The 20,774-nt window shown below is 34.8% G+C and overlaps 3 protein-coding genes across 4 annotated transcripts; 1 reads left to right on the plus strand and 2 right to left on the minus strand.

The window, feature by feature from the left end:
• Positions 1-88: 88 nt before the first annotated feature.
• Positions 89-9,811, minus strand: LOC124176661 (4'-phosphopantetheine phosphatase). Of its 2 annotated transcripts, XM_046558225.1 has the most exons (13): positions 9,339-9,811; positions 8,767-9,046; positions 8,508-8,691; positions 6,572-6,664; positions 6,328-6,487; positions 6,052-6,242; positions 3,983-4,257; positions 3,753-3,905; positions 3,566-3,653; positions 2,704-2,908; positions 1,150-1,307; positions 850-1,019; positions 89-776 (listed from the first exon to the last, which is right to left on the minus strand). In XM_046558225.1, the coding sequence occupies exons 1-13, from the start codon at positions 9,445-9,447 to the stop codon at positions 326-328; spliced, it is 2,517 nt and encodes an 838-aa protein (XP_046414181.1). In that variant the 5' UTR covers positions 9,448-9,811; the 3' UTR covers positions 89-325. The 2 variants fall into 2 exon arrangements, with proteins under 2 accessions (XP_046414181.1, XP_046414182.1); XM_046558226.1 differs by lacking the exon at positions 9,339-9,811 and having other exon boundaries at positions 8,508-8,617; positions 8,826-8,874.
• Positions 9,812-10,440: 629 nt separating this feature from the next.
• Positions 10,441-16,150, minus strand: LOC124176666 (alpha-1,2-mannosyltransferase ALG9). Its single transcript, XM_046558235.1, has 12 exons — positions 16,029-16,150; positions 15,594-15,732; positions 15,226-15,431; positions 14,907-15,020; positions 14,678-14,788; positions 14,216-14,498; positions 14,002-14,118; positions 13,101-13,314; positions 12,653-12,794; positions 12,412-12,541; positions 11,996-12,126; positions 10,441-11,880 (listed from the first exon to the last, which is right to left on the minus strand). The coding sequence occupies exons 1-12, from the start codon at positions 16,106-16,108 to the stop codon at positions 11,730-11,732; spliced, it is 1,818 nt and encodes a 605-aa protein (XP_046414191.1). The 5' UTR covers positions 16,109-16,150; the 3' UTR covers positions 10,441-11,729.
• LOC124176670 (cilia- and flagella-associated protein 300-like) lies at positions 16,111-20,033 on the plus strand. Its single transcript, XM_046558240.1, has 7 exons — positions 16,111-16,246; positions 17,495-17,617; positions 17,699-17,780; positions 17,927-17,996; positions 18,123-18,295; positions 19,213-19,385; positions 19,460-20,033. Exons 2-7 carry the CDS (start codon positions 17,523-17,525, stop codon positions 19,662-19,664), a joined length of 798 nt encoding a protein of 265 aa, XP_046414196.1. The 5' UTR covers positions 16,111-16,246; positions 17,495-17,522; the 3' UTR covers positions 19,665-20,033.
• Positions 20,034-20,774: the final 741 nt, after the last annotated feature.

The raw sequence follows: 20,774 nt of genomic DNA on the forward strand, positions 1-20,774 counted from the left end.
TTCTCAAACTACTTTAGCCATTAAATTTGAAAAATTCACTAGGTTAACGTTAGATTGTTCATAACGAGGCTAGAAGTCAATATAAGTATTTAACTTTGTTAGAGGTATTTATTATAACATTATGAATTAAGAAACTTCATCAACATTTATTTTCAGGTTTATGATACTAGTGTTTCGATGTAGCGAGGTATGTAAAATAATTCCATGTCACCACTTCAACTGTAATAATTTGAATTTGTTACATAAGGTCGCTTCGACTAGACACAGTTCGATTATTTCATTCTCTTTCATAAACCGTTCGTTTTCTGTAAAAAATTATTCACATTCAGCTACTGGACGATAATGAATCGCCACCCTCAATGTCATCATCGTCATCATTGTTATCGTCGCTGTCAAAGCTGCCTTTGGATGCAAGTCTCTTCTTTTTCAATTCAGTCTTATTGCCGCCACCATCATTTGTACATATGCATACATTTTTTGAACTTTCTTTACACGCAGCGTCACATGTAGTTTTGACTTGCGGGTTCTTCAACTTTGATTCATATTTATCAGAGCTTTTGTCTTTTCGTACCAATGGTTCATATTTACAGATGACTGCGTACATATCACCGCCCAGGCGTCTAGCTAGCCAGCGATTTTTGACGACGGCTAATTTTAAACACTCACATTTCATCTTGGCATGAAGATTAGTGTGCAATGAACGCCCCATGCCTTCTATCACCATCAAGTCTACACTGTTTCTTACCATAGCCAGACAAAGATCCAAATTGAGTCGGCTATGTACAATAAGAAAAATAATTAATTATTCTCAAAAGTTCCTAATAACAAACTGTCGCATTCTATTTTTACCTCAAATCCAAACAGGGTCCAGCCTGCGCCGTCTCCATCGCGATTAGTCTTCGCTCTTTGATCGCTTTTTTAATTACGTTACAAATTTTTGCTGCATTCCTCAAAGTCACTACCAGCTCTGGATAAGTAACATCGTTTAAAGCAGGCGCAGAATTTGCGCACAATATCACCTGTACAAGTGAACAAAATAACGAAAATTTAAGCAATACACATGAAGCAATGATTAAAATTCTTGCTCAGCTATTTAAAATGGCCAAAGTATGAAATGGTTTTCACTTTAAACACGTCAAAGTTACAAACCTTCGTTCCTCTCTGTAGTAAGTCTCGAGCAAAAGGCAATATTCCCAATATTATATCAACGCCACTATTGTCAACAAAGATAGCGGCACATTTGTGGGGGGGACATTTCTCTAATCTTTCTATCCAAGCATCGAGACAATCTACTAGCCACGGTCTACCTGAAATTAGGAAATCAACTTAAACTCAATAGTTCTAGTCTGCCGAATCAACATATTGCAAGGCATTACCAGATTCTGTAATTTTTTTTACATCTTTGAGTGAAATTATAAACGATCTATTTTCTTTGAACAATGTCAGATGGTAAGAACTGCATTAATGCACATATAATTAACACATCTGGGGTGGCTGATTTTGATAAAATTTGAACTGGTGAAACTACAACGAATTTCATTAGACCCGTACTTTTTTTTCCTTTCCCACAGGCAGCACTTACTGAGAAATCACATAGGGTTTATTCTTAAAAACATTTTATTCATCTTTTCCTTACTTTCAAGTACATATTAATGAAATTTTTTTCCTCCAACGGATGAAGGAATAATTATTTAAAAAAACAAAAACGATATAATATGATTATTATCATTTTATTATACGCTATCAAAAACTATATAGAGTATCAATTTTCGTTAAGAATAGCATTAATACATGTGCGTGGGTGGTAATCATCGTACAAGCATTTCTAATAAACATACAATTAGGAAAAATTACGTGGTTGCAATTCATGAAAACATTTCTATATTTGCTTAATTTTGCAGCGAACTAGGCATATTGTAGTATGTCTCAGAAAACTGGAGCAGATAATTGATTATCATTCTTTTCAAAGGATTAATTCATCCAATACATTCCGTTGAAAGGCAATAATTTCATTAAAATGTACTTGAAGGTAATAAAAATACAAAAATTTTTTTAAAAAACAGGGAAAAAAATACGGGTCTAATGAAATTTAATCTAGTTCCACCCGTTCAAATTTCATCAACATTCATCACTCCAAATGTGCGTCTACTCCCCTTGTGAAAATGGATCACTTCTCTTAAGGTACGTATTTGTAACAGACGATATAATAATTAAATATGTCGAATGGATAAAAGTTTCCTGCACGTGAAATTCTGGAACATACTGGTCGTTTTCCCCAAACTCTGATACTGGCAAATAAAATAGTCATCTTCCCAAGTTTGGCGGTCTTCAGAATTTATTGAACAAGTGTTGCTATTATTTTTATTCAAATGCCTCTTTCCTTGGATGCATTCAAGATTTGATAACATTCAAATCTCTTTTTGTTATGGATTTTGGAAGGCCACACCAGATTCTACGTCTACATAGACGCAACATGATTCACATTTTTTGGTCAAAATCTGTCCAGTCGGTCACTGAGATTTGAGATTTATTTGTGAAAAATGATATGGTGGAAAAAATTCATGAAGTCTGTTACTGTGAATTTGCAGTCAGTATTTTATACAGACTTCTGAACCAGATGAAAGCAAGTGATATAAAATTGTAAAATTTGTCTTAAATTCAGCAAGCCCATGTGAAATGATATGAATGAAATAATAACGTTACCAGGTATCTTAGATTGGGCCTCCTTAAAACCAAAGTCAGTTGTTTCCATAATCGCAGCTACTTCCTTTGCGCCCCAATCAAACATATTACCACTTAACACACCCATAATCAATGCCTCTACCTTTGCAGAGCCTTCTAATTGGTCTATCGCTGTAATCCGTTCTTGCAAATGCTGCAGCGCTTGCTCATTCTCGTTTTTCTTTTGCTAAAATAAATGTTTTGAAGAAAAAAACACGCAATCGTAAATATACCTATTAAATTCAGATAAAAAAAAATATGATCCCGCATTAGATCTGGAGAGAGAATCGTTTGTCTCGGGTGCTCTTTCTTTTATAGGTCATTATATAACGCGAAAAAAGACAAGTTTAGAAATGATTTTGTACCAACGCTTTAAATACGTTTTACGAACTTCTTACTTCTGAGTTTTCGAAGAGACAATAAATTATAATAATCACTTCAGAAATGAAAAGATCAGTTTTTGCTAGATCTCCACCAGGGTGGACCTTCTTTGGGGGTCGGATTTTCATCAAAATCAATCGAGCTGTTTCCGAGTTATTTACAAAAATCAAAATCTATTTTAACAAGATTTCTCTTATCGCAACTAATGGCAATAGGTGGGAAGTCTTAGGACCAGTCCCTTAAGGTCAATTACATTCCGTACTTGCCTTGCTTTGAAAGCACCGGAAAAAGGTGAAGGAATGGTAAAATGGTACGGAAAAAGGTTGAGAAATCCGCGAGCTTTTGTCTAACAGTAACTGAACAGAGATGTTACATTCTATGCTGCATGTTTGACAATTTCACTTCATTGTAAAAGTGAAAATTAATACGATAGTGGTCAACTTCAAAACAAAACATATCTTACATGCAAATAAGGATCTGGAAAGTCGAATTCTTTCATACAGTGTTCAATGGTGTCCAGCAGAGTACGAACAGTTAGAGCTCCATAGGCACTGTAGAAGGAATAAGTTTTCATGAAATCGTCAGAAAATGTTCATACAAAACCCAAAAATGTCACTAAAATATATGATCCATGAAAAGGTGATGCTTACAATGGCTCAACATGCAGGTAGTGTAATCTGTTGATGTACTTTTCCTTCAGTTTAACAGCTCGATCTTGAGCAGTCGGACTTTGAGGCTGACTCATCACTGCTCTGGCAATGAATTTGTCAACAGATTCTTCGAAGCATTGAAGCCAATAATCCCTGGAAACAAATGATACAATTATTCAAAGTTGTGTTGTGACGATACTACTCGTTTACTATCCAAGGAGATTATTCACCTCGCTTCCTTATCTTGAACAAGATCCATGGTGTCCGGATTATATGTTGAAGGATCTTTTAGCAACGGACAAAAAGTCACCGCATTTTCAGCTTGATCTATTTCCAGCTGATCAACTTCAATGCCAAGTTTTGTCGATATTGAATCTATGAATCCGGACGACCCAGCATAATTTTCCAACCAGCTATACTTGTCCGATTGTTCTGTACCGTACAAAAACGCTCCTATTGCACCCAAGTAACCTTCGTGTCGCAGAAACAGCGGTTTAACTTTTCCCTAAAAGTAATAATTGCAATAATTTATTATTCATTTAAGAGATGAATTATGTGCTATGTATTACACACGTATTCGTTACGGTTTTATGACATCAAACATGTTAAAATGGAACATTTCCGTTAAGGATGAGTGTTGTGCACAGTCTGAATTAAAAATTAGGAGAAGCGAAGAACTGTTTGAATAAATCTTCAACAGTGTTATTTGTGCCAATGACAGTGAACACAAATAAAACAACATCCCTACTATGCAATACAAATGATTCTGAGCAAATTCGAATAAAACATGCTAAGATATGAACAATTTGCTACAAAGTTAAATAGTTACAACATTCGAGAAGCTTAACTTTGGTGTTCTATATTTGACTTCAATGATTTTGGTTTATTTCATTTATCGAAGATTTCCAGAGATTACCGGTCAAACAGTTATCTCCAGAGTAGATGACAGTAAATTTGTCCAACAAGGAACGCTAGGTCGTCAACCCCTCTGATTTAATCTAGGTCATATTTGTGTAGTGCGTCAAAAACTAAAAGACTCATTTTTTTTTATCTCCTATTAAACGGTTCGAATCGATGAAAAAATTCACCAAATATGGGCACCCAACGGGGTGACTTCTTAAGGTGCTTCATATATTTGAATGAAACTAAAACTAAATGTTTCATTCATCAATAAAAGCGCTTGATGTATTTGAATGCCACCAACGTTGAAATGTTTCATTCATTAATAACATTTCAGCGTTGGTTTCATTCGTCATATCAAGCACATCAAGAAACCACCCTGTTCGGTACCCATCTTTCCAAATAAATGATTTTTTTTAGAGGTTTTGGTTCAGATGAAGCGGTTTATTAATCCCTAGACGCAACAAATAAATGAATGAGAAGTGGCGAGATTCGAAATAGGGAAGCCATTAAAGACATGCAAAAATTGAGATTGATATTTCAAAGATCATACGCTCTGCATTCCCGGATTTTGTGCAAGATTGAACGTTGTGCAATAAGGAAGAAATTTTTAAAAATTATCATAGCATAAAAAACTATTAGTTTTGAGATGATTTCTTGATGATTCACCACTGAACTGCCAAGCCATCATAACGGCGTTAAGCGCGCTCGTGTTGTAACTGCCAAATTCGCGGAATGGCGTCATACTGTAATTCAATTTTTTTGGTGATTCAGGTGCCTATTTATTTTTGAAAGTATGTGTTTCAAGTATTTTTAATACACAATTTTAAGGAGTACCGCGGCATTTTTCTAATGTAAGTAATAGTTATACCGTATAATAAATCACATTGACTCGATAATTCTTGAAATTACGTTTTTGGACTAAAAAATAGTAGTATTCAGTGTAATTCAAAAAAAAAAATGCATCTCGAAAAAAGAAAATGATGGTTTTTCTATGACCCCATTTGAGGAAATGATAAAAAATTCGTCAATTTCGAGGGTTTAAAACTGTATGAATGCGAGGAAAATAAAACTTTTTATGGTCATAATCGGATTCCTTGACCTCAAAAATACTTAGAACACATGCTTTCAGAAGTAAATATTCACCTGAGACACCGACAGGCATTGAATTACTTTATGATGCCATTTCTCGATTTTCGGCAGTTACAGCACGGGCGCGCTTTACACCGCTATGATGCCTTGGCAGTTAAGTGGTCGATAATTTCAATTTCAATGAGAATATTATACGAATATATGATAATCCAGACTGTGATGATAACAAATGACGAAAACATTGTGCCGAGTTTTGAGATATATTAAAGGTAGAGCAATACAGATTTAGTAGGCACAGAAAACTAACGTGAGACCAGTACTTGATGGAGTAGGAGATGGTGTGCATCGAGAGCGGATGATTTCTGAGAAAATAACCGCCGAAATAGACTTTGTTCAAATTATGTTTATTCGCATAAAGGCTAGCAATCTGCCCTATGTCATTGCTGATAGTGAACAGTAAACTCCGCGCTATGTCAGCCTCAGAGAAATTTTGCGACCCTGAAAAATACAATATTCATAATAATAATAATATCCATAGAGTAAATAGTAGTTGATCAAAGTCTCTATTCTAAATAATATTTACCAGAATTATTATTGCAGCTCATCGCTTTACCAAAAGAAGATGCGATCAGGTCACCAGGCAAACCATGACTTGTGTAATCACCTCCATATATATCCTTGACTAGCATATCGACATTACGATGATCACCACGTTCGGCGAGCTGTAGTAGTTCGTCAAAACCCTGAAAGTTGAAAGATGAGTGAGAGCGAAATGAGAAAGACTGATCAGTGTTGATAAAAACTGGATAATAACATTACGGTGCTACCTTTGCCTTGGTGAGTAATGAACCAAGTCCCCAAAACGTTCCTCCACCCGTCGCTGTTCCTCCTATTCTTTCAAATTGCTCTTCTGATTCCACCTGTGACAGATGACCAATCATGAAGCAGCTGCCGAGAATACTTTGACGCTTTAAGACATATTATTTCAAAAAATGAGCACCAGGTTGACTCTAATTTATCTTTAAACTAACTGCTGATTGTGATTGAGGTATAGAGAATCAATTCACAGCTTGGTATTAGCGCCCTTGAAAAAAATTGAAAATAAACGTGAAAAACACAAGATGAACGTCGTATAGGAAAGCAGTGCTCTTGGAGGAAGTAAACAGATTCATGCAGTCTACGAAGACTTTTCTAAAGCATTTGATAGGGTCAACCGTGCTAGACTTCTGACTAATTGTAAATTTTGGAACAATGGGGTCAGAGATGCTGTCCATCCGATGAGCATACTATGGATAATGTCTCTCCTGAATATAGCAATTGCATGTAGGATGTGAGATTCTGGATTAACGGTAAACTTTTGTTCACCCCTCATATTGAAAGAGTGGCGTTGAAGGGCCAGTCGTACCTTAAACTTCGTAATGAGATTTACAAGAGATTTACAAATACATCCTGTATATTATTACTTCGTAAGACTTTAGTCTTAGTCTTTCCTATTTTATTGTATGGGTCGCAAATCGAGGGTCCTTATATTCGAATATCATGCAATCAGATAGATTTTGTCTAGTGGTGATTGCTACGGTATCTGACGTTTAAGGCCGATCAAGCCATGACTTATTATTACTACAGCTACGGTCACATCGCTAGGCTATATAAAATCCAGATGGTCAGGTCACTTCACGAAAGCTATGATATAGCTTAGTGCACAATATTCTCCATGGTGATGTAACATGTGAGAATGTGAAGACCATTTTTATGCCTAGGGACCCCAACTATAATTTGAGATATCCATCCTACCTTGTTGAACATTATCATAAAACTAATATGTTTTATTTTCTACCCTTGACAAGGCTGAGGCATTCATGGTTATATTTTTCAGATTATTCATAGTTTCTTATTTACTATTATCTCTTGGTAGGCATGAATACCTTTTATAAAATTTATCCATTCTTATAATTTTCACCCTAGGTGTTAATCTTGAACACAAATCTTTTCGAAGTAAATTGTAACAAGGCAATTAATGCTCGTGTATACTAATAATGAATCAGAGTGGCCACCCATTTGAAATATCGAGAAATGTCAAGGAATTTGGTACGTCATAGAAAACTCAAGGAAATGTCGGGGAATTTTGATAAAATTCACGGATTTTAAAAGCCTTGACCATTAAATTGAGATTCTATCACCATGCGCACCGTCACAATTTTGCTTCTCTTCTTCTTGACGATTATGAGCTGAGTTGTTGATTGTCACATGAATTCAGTAGTACGAGCAAACAGCGGTTACAGTGATGTGTGATTATTCAATAGTGTGTCATGTTTTTAATTTGTCAATTTTATACGTCATCTATGACCAAAAATATAATATAACCTAATAAAGATAAAAATATCATATTTTGGCCACACATTATTTAAGTTACTCCAGGTTTTAGTGATTCCTGCATGAATCGTGCATTAAAATTTTACGGAAAAATAATGATCCTAATCAGCAAAACTAGGAAATATCAGGAAATACTGTGAGTGAAATTGAATGGCCACCCTATGAAAGAATAAATAATAAACAATGTTCATTGTTACAGTATTATTGGTGAAATGAGTGATAAACAAAAAAACAATTTAAATTATTATATACGTATAAGTATATAAATTAGCTACATTTTGATCGCAAGATATATTTGAACTTTGTGGCTGAATAAAATTACTACTCTACTGGCTGTTGTTAATATTATTATTATTGCTAATATTATTATCATATTTACTATATATTCACCTTAAGGATGCTAACACCACTTCCAATATTCACCAACATGTAGGGAAAAATGTTAGGGCCTGCCTTTTGAAATTTGTATTCTGGATTGGAGTTTTTCTTGAACTGAAATGCTTCACACGGTATATTTTTCAGTAAAAAATTACACCCTTTAATCAGACACGCAATTTCATCCTCCTTGTCGATTCTATGGCAGAATTGAATTTTAATCAATTATTCGTAAACAAGCAGCGGACTCGTAATCACCCTCAATTCAACTCACAATAAGCCTAGTTTTTCCTGCAATAGCGGCGTGTACTTGAAAGCACCGCCACCGGTTACCTTGACACTCTTTCCTTGGAATCTCTCAGCGTGTACCAAGTTAGCCCTAACGAAGTCGAGGCAATTTTCAAAATGACGAGTCTCAAACTTAACAAAGTGCAAGCGACAGCCTTCTAGCACCTTATAAGCGCGTTCTCCGCTATTGCCGAGTCCTGCATTTTCATACAATGCTTTACGATAGCTGACCGTCGAGTAGTAGGCAATCTTCGTCAACGAAATACCTGAAGAAAAATTTTAGCAATCGAATTTGAATTTGACAAGGAGGTAGGAATCCATCAATATTGTCGAAACTCTGTGAATGAATTGTTTACGACAAGATCAATATGTTTCAATTTCCAAAGTTGATGCAGAATGATAAAATTTATTGAATTAGATAATAACATTTTATTGAAGAATTCCATTGAACTCAGTTAATTGTTGATGAAAATTTTGAGAAGCGATTCAATAAAGAGGTTATGTTATTGGTTGAGGAAGATAATCCGGTTGCAAAATAGATTAAATTTGGTTACATACCAATGTCGATGGCAAAGTTTTTGGCATTTTTCAAATTTGCGAAAACCTCCACAGCAGCTGGTAGTTTAATACTCTGTGGATGAGTTTGTTCGTCGTCTGTTTCTGCCATTTCGTTTGCAAATTTATATCGATATTCAACTCCAGTGTCATAAGGTAAAATCAAACTGTGTCATCACACCAATATTTGTTTGTGAATAACAATAGTTCAACTAAAATTTTCAATCTGTTATATCAAGTCATTCGCGCCACAGCTTTAACCTTATCAACGTTATAAATTATGAAATACAATTTTATCTAATGCATCTAATACTGGGTCGTTATCAGTCAACGGCTGGGTATAAGTATCAGGAAGCTTATTCTCTAAGCTACGTAGCTGCAGAATTCATAACGGCGAAATTTGTGCAAAATCAAATCTAAAATAACTCAAACAATCGCGCATCACAGCTAACTGTGATCAATTTGCAACCCACGGAACCGAGATATAAGGAGACCGATCGTAATGTATATGAAACAGTCGAAAATTTGGGAAAGGATCATAGTTCTCACAATGTCCACCAGATGAACGCTGCAGTTGCCAAAGTCAAGTTTTTTAAATTATTATAAATTGTAATAACATGTTTTCTTATTTCACTGGTAACAACTGCTAGATTGTTGAACATATTGAAAATTCCCTAGCTGAAATGCGATACTAACTACCCTTACCGACCGTGTAATATGCAATTGGTTGAATTTCTGGACAATTTTCCACAGCTAAAGGACTTTTAAATATTTGAAGTCATAGGAGAATGTAAGAAAAATGATATGTCGATTTAAGATCACCCACACTATTTTTGTGCAATATTTACATCACAGTAATAACAGGTTATTCGTTTTCTTTAATGTGAAACGTAGATTACCACCCATATTCATAGTCCTTCCTTGAAGGAATCCTCCAAGGAATCCTTGTTCCTGGTCTGAATAACAAGTATTTTATCTGATGCGCTGCTGGCAGGTATGATGCCAACTGTACACATACAAAAATTGAAGAAATTAAGCCGCATCTATACATATAAACATACGTCGACGTTGGCAGATATGGCCATAAATAATATCTCAGCACAAATGAGGATGGACATGTTCCGTTGTTACTTTATTTCACTGCTGGTAAATGCCAGACACATAAGCTGAGAATTCGTCAGGTGACAATCAAAAAGGATGGACCCATCCCATTCTCTTTGGTGATAATTAACGACCATTACCAATCAAGTCATTTTGCATTTTATATGATTATGCGTATTTTTCATAATATTCGACATTAAAGGACTTTTTGATGTTTCAGAAGTCATATCTTAAAACACTGTTTTCGTGCAATATTAACACCGTAATAAAAGAAGATTAGGTCCTCAGCCTGTGTAAATTTGAATCGTAGTTTATACTTCCTGGCACAAATATTGCACAAAAATAATGCTGCTTATCATATCATGTCAATATCTATAATTCCTAGAATCTTGAAAACTCCCTCAGCTATGAATAGGATTTTCCAAAAATGGATGCTCATTCTTATGTTAAATATGTAACATAAGAATGATTTGACCGGTCGGCAAAGAAGTCGATAATTATAAGTCTTATTTTATAACAACAAATTACAATTGTGATGTTAAGTATCAAACTAGTGTTTTTTAATTCTAGTAATTGTCAATTACCTATTTAATATGTATAATATTAATTAGCTTTATCTATAGAATAAAAAAAATGATTTGTATATACCGTTACGTGTATAATTATTATATCATACGTATAAAACACATTAATTCCGACAAACGCAAAGTGTTATTGTCATATAATCGATGCAACGTAAGCTGTGTTTGCCGGGATTCGGACATGTTTGACACAGAAAACTAATAGCGAAAAATACACGTACAGATTGAGCGTGACAAGGTCAATTCAGGTAGTTTTTTCTGTAGCAAGGATTCTCCGCGCTTACTAAACCATAAATCCTCACCTCAGACTATTGCTACCTATACATACCTACATATGTAAATACAATATTTATACATACGGAAAAACAGATCTGCAAACGTGTTCATTAAATCTTATCTCGTAGATTTTCTGGTAATTGTCATATTGGTAAAAATTTACAATAATAATCTCACAACTTTAGATAGAATTGTAATTGGAAGTCACTTTGCTGCCTCGAATAAAAAACTTTTCATTCAGATTTGTAGTGAGTTACATGAAAAACGAAAATCTCACGGTGCAAAAATACGAAAGAATATTTTATGACCTCAGATTGTAAGTAACTTGGGTTGAAGGTAAAATGCGAAGGGTAAAAATTAATTTCTATGGTATGATAAACGGGAATGTTGCGTTACAAAATAAGAATATTTTATTTTTTTGGTTATTTATTATCAGTTATTGTGCCCTCGGAAATTTTGACTTGCTGCCAGAAGAAGCCGCTGGCATTAATTTAAACTTTGTACTTTGTAGCAAGTTGTAAGATCCATAATTACAGTATTTTGGCGATAGGAATGGAATGTAGAATGCTCTGAAGAATGGATGAGATCTGTAATAAATATAAATACCATAAAAATCAGAAAACAGTATGAACAGTTACTGATGTTGCTTCAATTTAAGAATGGATTTGAGAAATTACTAGAATTTCTTCTCGATAAACTTACTTGGAGGCATCCAGGAACTCGGCAGACTTAATCACTGTAAAATGATCGGGTTGATGTGAGTAATTTGGTTCGAGGGAAGATTCTTTTCCAAGATCCAAGTCCAGTAAAAAATGACATCTTCCAACGTCGAACTGTGAATTAAGAAACAATACAAAACCAATCCACATGTACTATGTTAATAATTGTATCAGGGAATAAATATAGTTATAAATGAATTTATCGACAACAAACTATTACCAGAACTGGCATTTGAAAGCTGGAGTTGGAGAAATTATTTAATTGAAGAAGAATATCAATAAAATAATATTATGCCATACAGAACATGGAGATAGATGCAAAAAACTTAATGACACTGAATAAGTATGACAAAAATAAATTTTTTACAAATGTAATTAACCAAAATGTTCCATACTCACATAACGAGACGTTTCTTCCTTGTTCATGTCATTGAAGTGAGGCTGAACAATACTCGTGCCATTTTCTTGATCTGAATAGGGTTGCGGTAACTGACCAGTGAATTCAGACTGCAAATATTGGAGCCTCCAACTAAAATGTTGAAGGGATTTAGCAGGATGAAAGAAAATATTGGCTTTTGATTAGTGATGAGAGCATTAAGAAGCTTTCATTGTTCTCACAGTATTGGCGAATACTTCTCACTTGTTCGAAGGAAAGAAAAAGCTGCTAGGAAAGCGATGCCATTCTTTGCCAATGCAAAAATTGATGTTTACGTCAGAAGGTACTTGTCCATCAGATCCAAGTTTGTTGGCTTCCATCATTACTTCTAATGGCGCATAGTAGCCTATAAATAAATAACAATGATTGCGATAGTTTGCAACTGCTGCACTAGAAATGTAGGAGCCGATGCAACATATGAACGCGAATGAATATTGAGGCAAATAGAGTATGAGATAGTTAAGGATTGCAATTGCGCACCAAAATTGTTCAATAACATAAAAACGTTTTGTTCTGTTCAGAAATTGGAAAATATGACACCAATAATAATGATAAAACTGCTATCATACAACTTGAGTTTTATTTATATTTGAAATTACGACAGTAAAGAATAGTTCGCACAAAACCGGTTCGTTTCATTTTCATTGCTTACCCTTGTAAAGAGCGAACGATCTTGAGAGACCGAGTAAACCGCAAACAACCATCGACAGAACCATGATCGGCGCTGTGTGTTGTAAGTAATGAGAAGTGACTGGTAACGGGCTGATTTGAGTGCGGACAAAGAAGTAAAGCTTCTGAATAACATCAACTGTTATTGCTCCGGCTAGGCAGATCATGGGGTAGATTGGAAAAAGGAATCTTTCTTCCTAAGATGCATGAAAAGTAACAAGCACAGTGTTAAATTGAAACTTGCAGTCACGAACTGGACAAAATTAAAGCTGTCAAATCGAGTTTAGAATATTTCATGCAGAAATGGTATGAAACAAATATAAAACAAGGTATGTGTACGTTGATTAAACATACGTTAACCTGTTTTCTCAGAAGGCAACAGGAACGAGGAAGATAATTTTGCACTTATTTGCAATGGATTATAAAAATTATATTGTTCAGGATGAAACTCTCAAAGTCAAAACCTTAGTACTGAATTGACGAAATAACTATCAACATCATAATTGCAGATTGTAGACACAGGATGTGATAAGCTGACAAATAAATTAATTGTGGTTATAGTAATATGAAAAACAAATAAAACAGAACTGCATGATCAGAGAAAGAATAAGAGTTCACAAATATGATACATGATAAATCTCCCAATGTCTTAATTAATGATATTGCATTAAATTAATTACACTATAACGTAAACCAAGATGTACAGAAGTAGAAGGTCTAAAGCAAAAAGTAAACGGCAAAAATAGTGAAAGGTGAACGAGAATTCAGAAAGTTTTAGTAGTGTAGAGTGCAGACATTTCCGCGAATGTTGCAATGCCTGTTAATTTTGATGCCATCAGGCGAGTGATTGAAAGTTTGAGTGCTCTTTACCATAAAAAACTTACTTTATGCGACTGGAAGAAGAATACAGCAATCCATAAATAGAGCGGCGCCAGTGAGTACCAGTAAGGTAGACAATAAGAGTTTCTTGGTCTCGCGGGTACAACCATCCAAGTTAAAAGCTTAAATAAAATAAAAGACACGCGATATTCATTATCCCGATTATGTTTTGTTACTTGATTAGATCTAGTGCAAATGAGGAACTAGCGATATTCTTACCAATCCAAACGGGGCCAACAGCGCTCCAAGAAAGACGAAATTGAAATTCAAGAAGCCGTTTAAGATATAGAAGGTGAATGGCTCAGTGCCATACAGGTCCGGACCATGACTAGTAAAGACATTGTACATGATTATGTTGAGAGGGGCGACAACTAGTTTGCCGAAGAATACGGAGTCGAACCAAACCATTGGCGCCAATATCACGAAACCAGACAAAGCTGCCCACTTGACGAACTGCAGCCATTCTCTTCGACGAAAAAGCATTTCTATTGCTATGGGAATGCTGCAAACAATCATTAAGAATAATTAATAATGGATGTTATTGTTAAAATCTGAATTTAAACAGTTCATTCACTCTAAGATTGAATCGTACATGTTTTAGTTTGAAGTTAGTTACTACATTTTCATTTACTAAATGAAACAGTTTCAATTTTTGACAGAAGAAATACGTTTGAAGCGTACCCCAACAAAGCAGCGAATGGCCAACCAAGTAAGGAAGAAATAGCAGTGGTAAAAATTGCTAATTCGTATTTACGGTCATACCAAGCGGCTACAGCCACGGTGCTCAAGTACCTGAAATGGAAACAGGGTTGCATCAATTAGACAAGATGGTTTCAAGTTTTGGCTAAATTTATGAACCGTAGATGTAAAGACTGTTATCTTTTATGAAATGCAGTGTACAATGACTCACATTGAAAATGACGAAGGCAAGAAAGCAGCGCTTGAAATATACATTCCAGAGCTAAAAATTAGAAATGCTAACGTCAGACGGGCTATGTGTACTCCAAACTCTCTGCATACATTTCTGAAAATCATAAAAAGATCCCATATATATTCGTAGAATTACTCATTTGGCATCAGGACCTGTTTCTTAAGAGGTTGACGAGTTAAAAATCAACACTTCTCGTTCATTTCATTTCAAAATGGTCACCCTTCGTGTAATTATCAAATTATTATATTCATGAAGGAACTTTATGTGAAATACATGAATCAATGAGAGATATACGTACTTGTAAAAATATACCTCTGATACGGCGCAGCCTACTGAAAGCAAGCATCGAATAAAGTAGAATACAAGTACAGGATTCGGTTCTAATAGAGAGCAGTAAATTTTTGCAGGAACAACGTGTAGTAGTAAATATGTGTAAGATCGCAGTGCATAATCTGGACTGTACTCCCAAGTTTGCTGACCTGTTCCATAAAGTAGGTAATGGCTCTGGAAAAAATATAAATTTGATTCCTTATCAGATATTAAAATTACATGTACAGCATGCTGATTGATCATGAATGAATCTGAATTAGAATTCAGATTTTATTTTAATCACAAAAAATTAATGATACAGGTAAATCTGCATTATTGATTAATTGTTTTTCATACCGGCTCCCAATAATTAAAGGTCTCATCGCAGTCCGTTATATGGCTCCATATTGCAGAGCAAAATCTGGCTGATAATAACAGTTTAAACGCTGTATCACCACCTGGATAAACAAGCCCGAAGTCCATCGATTCCTCTGGTCTAGAAGTAGGAGAAAGGTAAACATTGTTATGAACAAATTTGAAACATATTTGTCAAACAATTTGGTCAGAAGAATTCCCAAAAAAATCTCCCAATCTCCAATAATAGTGAATAAATAAATAGAGAGACTTATTGTCAGACAGAAAATGATAAGCGATATTTGTTGTCATAACATAGGATAAGTTAACCTAACTTAAACGTCGGTAAACGTCAAATGGCATGTGTGAATTGAAGGAAAGTTATTAAAACACATTACAGACTAAAACATATTTGGAATCAGGGAGAATAGAACCTACTTTGATACTTTCCGCCCATTGTTTTTCTTCTGATCTTTTTTAAGGTAAAACAATTGCCGCTGACGTTGGCTCGGTGCCATTGTGAAGTAGTCACATCAACGCTATCAACTACTGTGTGGTACGTCGCGTCTAACCACTGGCAACCTGAAACGTAAATGCAAGCGTGATGTGCAAATCCTATTTGGCGCGAACGATTTGCGCGTTTCAGAGTTTAAGAGGTGAAAAGAACATTACATCCACGGTCGAGTCCGTTAATATGAGCGAAAACTTAAAACAAAAATTGAAATAATATCTGCAAAATCAAACGTCACCAATTCATGTTTAATTGACATTTCAGCTAAGTTATTCGCCGGTCGTAGCACATAGTGGATCGCAAATAAGTTTTTATGAGCTCCAATTTGGAGAATGTCCTTTTTCCTGATGCGGAAATTAGGGGTAAGGTTAACAGAGAATCCTTGAAGCCACGATAAAGTTTGGATACATTTCATCAAGACAGTTAGTAATAATGTGCGACAACATCATGAGTGCACTGAAGTTGGCCATTTTAGATGATGCAAACTAATCCTTTAAGTATTTCAGTTCTTCGGTAAGCTCTCCGCCATCAATCTCACTGTTTCCATCTTCCCCTTTTAGGAAATTTTCCAGAATCAGTGATTTATTCAAAACTTGGGATGTATTCGATCCTATAAAGTTATTAGAGTTTTGGATGATACTCAAAGGTTTGCAAACCTCTTTGGTCATCACGAAACGTTCTCCTAAATTTGATATCGCTATATCACATAATTTGTTGAAAAATTGATTTTTTAAACTGTTTATTGGATCGCTTGGTCGTTCATCGCATTGAAATTCTTTGCAATCTGCTGATCACATTCGATGGTTGATCATCGAACCCCAAAGACGATTGGGCCTGATTAGGTTTCTTCCCTGGGTCCTTACAATCCTGTAACTATCCCACCCCAATAAGACATTCCGGGAGCTGCAAGCAACGGTTAAATTGACGGCAAAACGACAAACGAAACAAACAAACATGCCGCTCTACCGTCAATATGGGAACCGTTGTTTTAGCATTGGTATTGTTGTAGTTATAAAATAATCACCATCGTGTCCTTTATCAAATGGCGTGGTGTGTACATTTGCTATACAAATATTTGATTTCTTTGCTGTATGGATAAAGATTATTCGTCACTGCAGTTGCACTAATTGACCAAGCTAATGCTCTTATATTGTAAACAATTTAGTAAATGGATAAGTATTTTCTAATCCGAACACTCAGAGTGCGAATTTACTGATAAAACTCGAATCTCATACGCGCGCAGTTCAAATATTCCACACGATCAGCCAATTACAGCTTCTCTTGAGCCGAAATAGCCAATCAAGTGTCGAAGATCAGTTTTCCCTGTCTCGCAACGATTATGATTGGCCTTGGACAGCACCGTCTGATAATAATCGAATTATTGATCACACAGAAATTAAACAAATGCCTGTTTGAAAACAATGGACCTGGATACGAGTTACTCCTTCGTGCCGCTAGCAAAAAGAAATTACGTGTACTTGAGCGATCGAAGAATCCAGGAATTACTTGAAAAATGGTAATATGAAAGTTATTTGTTTTATGAATTGATTTTTATACATCCAAGTTTTCATGCGCTACAAATTTTCGTTTCTTTCAGGGGCGTTCTACACAATATAAGCATCCAAACTTTTTCATTCAACGAACCTTTTCAACCGTATCTGAAATATCGTTTGGTTGAGGTAAATTTTATATCTCAATTCTGAATTACTGTGCTTCAATTTATTGCGAAATATTTTTGTTCATAAATTTTCTGAATCTAAAGAGCTTCAAACTTTATTTGTGAGAAACTGGAAAAATCTTTATATTATTATCATTTCAATTACAGTCATTTTTCAAGGATGTGATTATCGCCAAGGAGTTGAAAACCAAAAAGTTCAATAGCTGGTGCAACGAAGGTAAAGAAATTCGCCATCTATTTTTTTGGACCGAATTTCAATATCTGTTACAGTCTGCGAAAAATCTACTCTATGCGATTATGCATCCAGTGTTTGGTCTAAACTCCGAATGAAATGTTTTTTCAGGGATTACTGCAACGCAAGTTAAAGCAGAGCAACTTCCTTGCTCTGTGCTGACCATGTCTTTTTTCGATAAGCTGAAAGACCCGAGCAATAACATCACCTACGATTCGAACAAAATTCGAAAAACTATTAGGTACAACGAGGCAGGAGAGATGATAACCGATAACTTGAGAGCAGTTAGTTTCATGTTCATTTTACTCATTTTCAATTGGCTTCTCTTTACGCTGTAATTCAGGCGAAAACATCTGTAACCTATCTATTTTGTTTTGCGTTGAATTTCGATTAATTCTCTACTTTCCCTGGTGAATATTATGTTCAGAAAGATTCAGTCATTTTCGCAAAATTACTTAGGACATGCACTTCTAACACTTTTCAGTTTATTTGAAAAATATTTGTCAAATTCTAGTAATTTCTAGACATAACGTAAAAATATCTGAATCGTTAAGTAGAAAATTAATTTTGGTAGATTTATAAAGAAGGTTTGGTAATTTTTGATAAGTTTTTGCAATGTTGGTTTTATTCGAGGTATTCTCTTACTATAGTGTCGAGGTTTTTTCAGAGGCATATCGGAAGAAACAATCTCGACCGTTGCGTAAAAAATGTCTAATTTTTCGCAGAAATTCACCTCAGTTTTTTATTGTAACTCGATACCGTCAGAAAATACACAGAAACATGAGAACTCTCATTTTTTTAAATTTGTAGTACAAAATGAAGTTCTGGATTATAGGTGTGTATGAGTTTTCTCTACAAATTGGTCCGATATATCTTTGACTCGACTTGGTTAGAAATAGTCAAAAAGGGGACAACTTGGAGTTTTTCAGATTTCCAATGGGAAATGAAGTTCGAGCAAAATCTGACTTCTATTCGGGAACTGTATAGTATTTGTTAAAATTACTGAGATATTACATCGGAATACCTATCTCGAATTTTTTCGGAAATAATATAAAATTTTTCATACAATCAGAACTGCCCATGACATGTTTCTGAGAAAGTTATAAAAAAATTATGGATGAAATATTACTGAGACCTTGTGTTTCATCAGGTTTCCGAATACATATTCATCAGATACAGACATTCGTCAACTTCGTTGTAGATGCTGCTTGATCCAGAATCCGAGGAATACATGCTGTACGAAAGAGACGAACGTAAAGAGTTCATATTCCGTATTATGCAAATGTTGGTTATCGGCGGTAAACTTTGCCAATACGAGGATGTACTGGAGCCCTACTTAGATGTCACCAAAGTGTTGTATAAAGATCTAATAAGGTAAAGATAGCCAAGGCTACATCCACGATTTTACACAAATTTTAAAAATTTCTCCTCATGTAATTCACTTTCAGAGTTGATAAACTCGAAGCACCAAACAGTTTGTCCATTTCAACGATGGTTTTAGAAGTTGTTGCTACGAATTCCGGTGATGCATATTTTCCGAGAAACGTCGAAGATAAACAGAATATCGGGTTCTTGTTGGTGGATGCTAACAATCGTCAAATTACAACTTTTCTACATCAGTTGGACGGATGTGAAGAATGGAAAAAATTGTAAAACATAATTCTAAATATGTTGAATAGAATATAAGACGAATAATTTTGAGCACATTCGTTTATTATTATTATTATTGTTGTTATTGTTATGGTTGAAAATGGGAATGGATAGAACCGAAATTGTGTATTAAAATTTCCTTACAATTAAAATACATATGTATAACGCAATAGAAAAAAATTTAATCCGTAAACGCACTATCAAAATATTAAAAATATTCGGATTGATTTTCGTATCATGCAATAGTACATTTTCTTGAGAATTCCTGATTGGTAGACATCAATGTGAATCTGTTTCTATACAGTTAGATCTTTTTTCATTCACTGGAGGATTAGAATGTTTGAAAAATGATACTTAAAACGGTGCGAAAACTAGAAAAAGGAATTTCTCATTGCCAAAAATCTATGTGATACGAAATGGTAAAGTCGAATTTCTACTAACTTTGCACGTTTTGATGTCTAGAGAATCATCTCGAATCATTTTCAAATGAACATCTGGGTGCGTTTGTAATCAATTTTTCGACCGACGATATCTCAAGAATGAATAAACGCGCGGCTTTTCTGTACTAAGAACTGTCTAGATTTTGGATTAGATCGGCTCGGCCGTTTTCAAGTTATTTAAGTAACAATAAAAGAAAATAACAGAAATTCAAATTGTGATATCTTGAAAATAAATTGACGGATTTTCCTGATTTTCGTTTCAATCAACGTGGCTCTTATTGACTGAATCCTGATTAGATTTTTGATTTGGTCGATCCAGTTGTTTTTAGACTTGTTAAAATAACAAGACAAATTGTGACAAAAATTCAAATAATGATATCGGGAACGTATAATCGACGGATTTTGATGACTAGATCCCAACCGTCTAGGTTCTTCCTAAATTAGACTCGAAATAATTTTGGTTCCATAAGTCCTGTATTTAACGAATTATTCAAATTAACCCGTTCACCTTAAAATAAAAAGTTTGACTCAAAATGCTTTTATTTGATTAAAGAAACACATTTTGGACGACATCGAGATGTTTTGGACATGTTTCAGGAATTGTTTTTTTTTTCAAAATTTGCATTCTTCTTAGAATGTGAGAATAATTCTACAAAATGAAGAGCGAAAGTCG

Source organism: Neodiprion fabricii, chromosome 2 (assembly GCF_021155785.1).
Source record: "Neodiprion fabricii isolate iyNeoFabr1 chromosome 2, iyNeoFabr1.1, whole genome shotgun sequence".
NCBI lineage: Eukaryota > Metazoa > Arthropoda > Insecta > Hymenoptera > Diprionidae > Neodiprion > Neodiprion fabricii.

What these genes read in the sequence shown, in the direction of transcription:
- LOC124176661 (XM_046558225.1), bottom strand. Translation starts at nt 9,447, where the DNA reads ATGGCAGAAACAGACGACGAACAAACTCATCCACAGAGTATTAAACTA. An exon ending in GTGGTGTTAGCATCCTTAAG is followed by an intron (nt 6,665 to 8,507) that starts GTGAATATATAG and finishes CATCTGTCACAG; the next exon opens with GTGGAATCAGAAGAGCAATT. An exon ending in GTTCAAGATAAGGAAGCGAG is followed by an intron (nt 3,906 to 3,982) that starts GTGAATAATCTC and finishes ATTTGTTTCCAG; the next exon opens with GGATTATTGGCTTCAATGCT.
- LOC124176666 (XM_046558235.1), bottom strand. Translation starts at nt 16,108, where the DNA reads ATGGCACCGAGCCAACGTCAGCGGCAATTGTTTTACCTTAAAAAAGAT. An exon ending in AATGGGCGGAAAGTATCAAA is followed by an intron (nt 15,733 to 16,028) that starts GTAGGTTCTATT and finishes TCCTACTTCTAG; the next exon opens with ACCAGAGGAATCGATGGACT. An exon ending in TCTTCTTCCAGTCGCATAAA is followed by an intron (nt 13,315 to 14,001) that starts GTAAGTTTTTTA and finishes CATGCATCTTAG; the next exon opens with GAAGAAAGATTCCTTTTTCC.
- LOC124176670 (XM_046558240.1), top strand. Translation starts at nt 17,523, where the DNA reads ATGGACCTGGATACGAGTTACTCCTTCGTGCCGCTAGCAAAAAGAAAT. An exon ending in CAATAGCTGGTGCAACGAAG is followed by an intron (nt 17,997 to 18,122) that starts GTAAAGAAATTC and finishes ATGTTTTTTCAG; the next exon opens with GGATTACTGCAACGCAAGTT. An exon ending in TTGTATAAAGATCTAATAAG is followed by an intron (nt 19,386 to 19,459) that starts GTAAAGATAGCC and finishes ATTCACTTTCAG; the next exon opens with AGTTGATAAACTCGAAGCAC.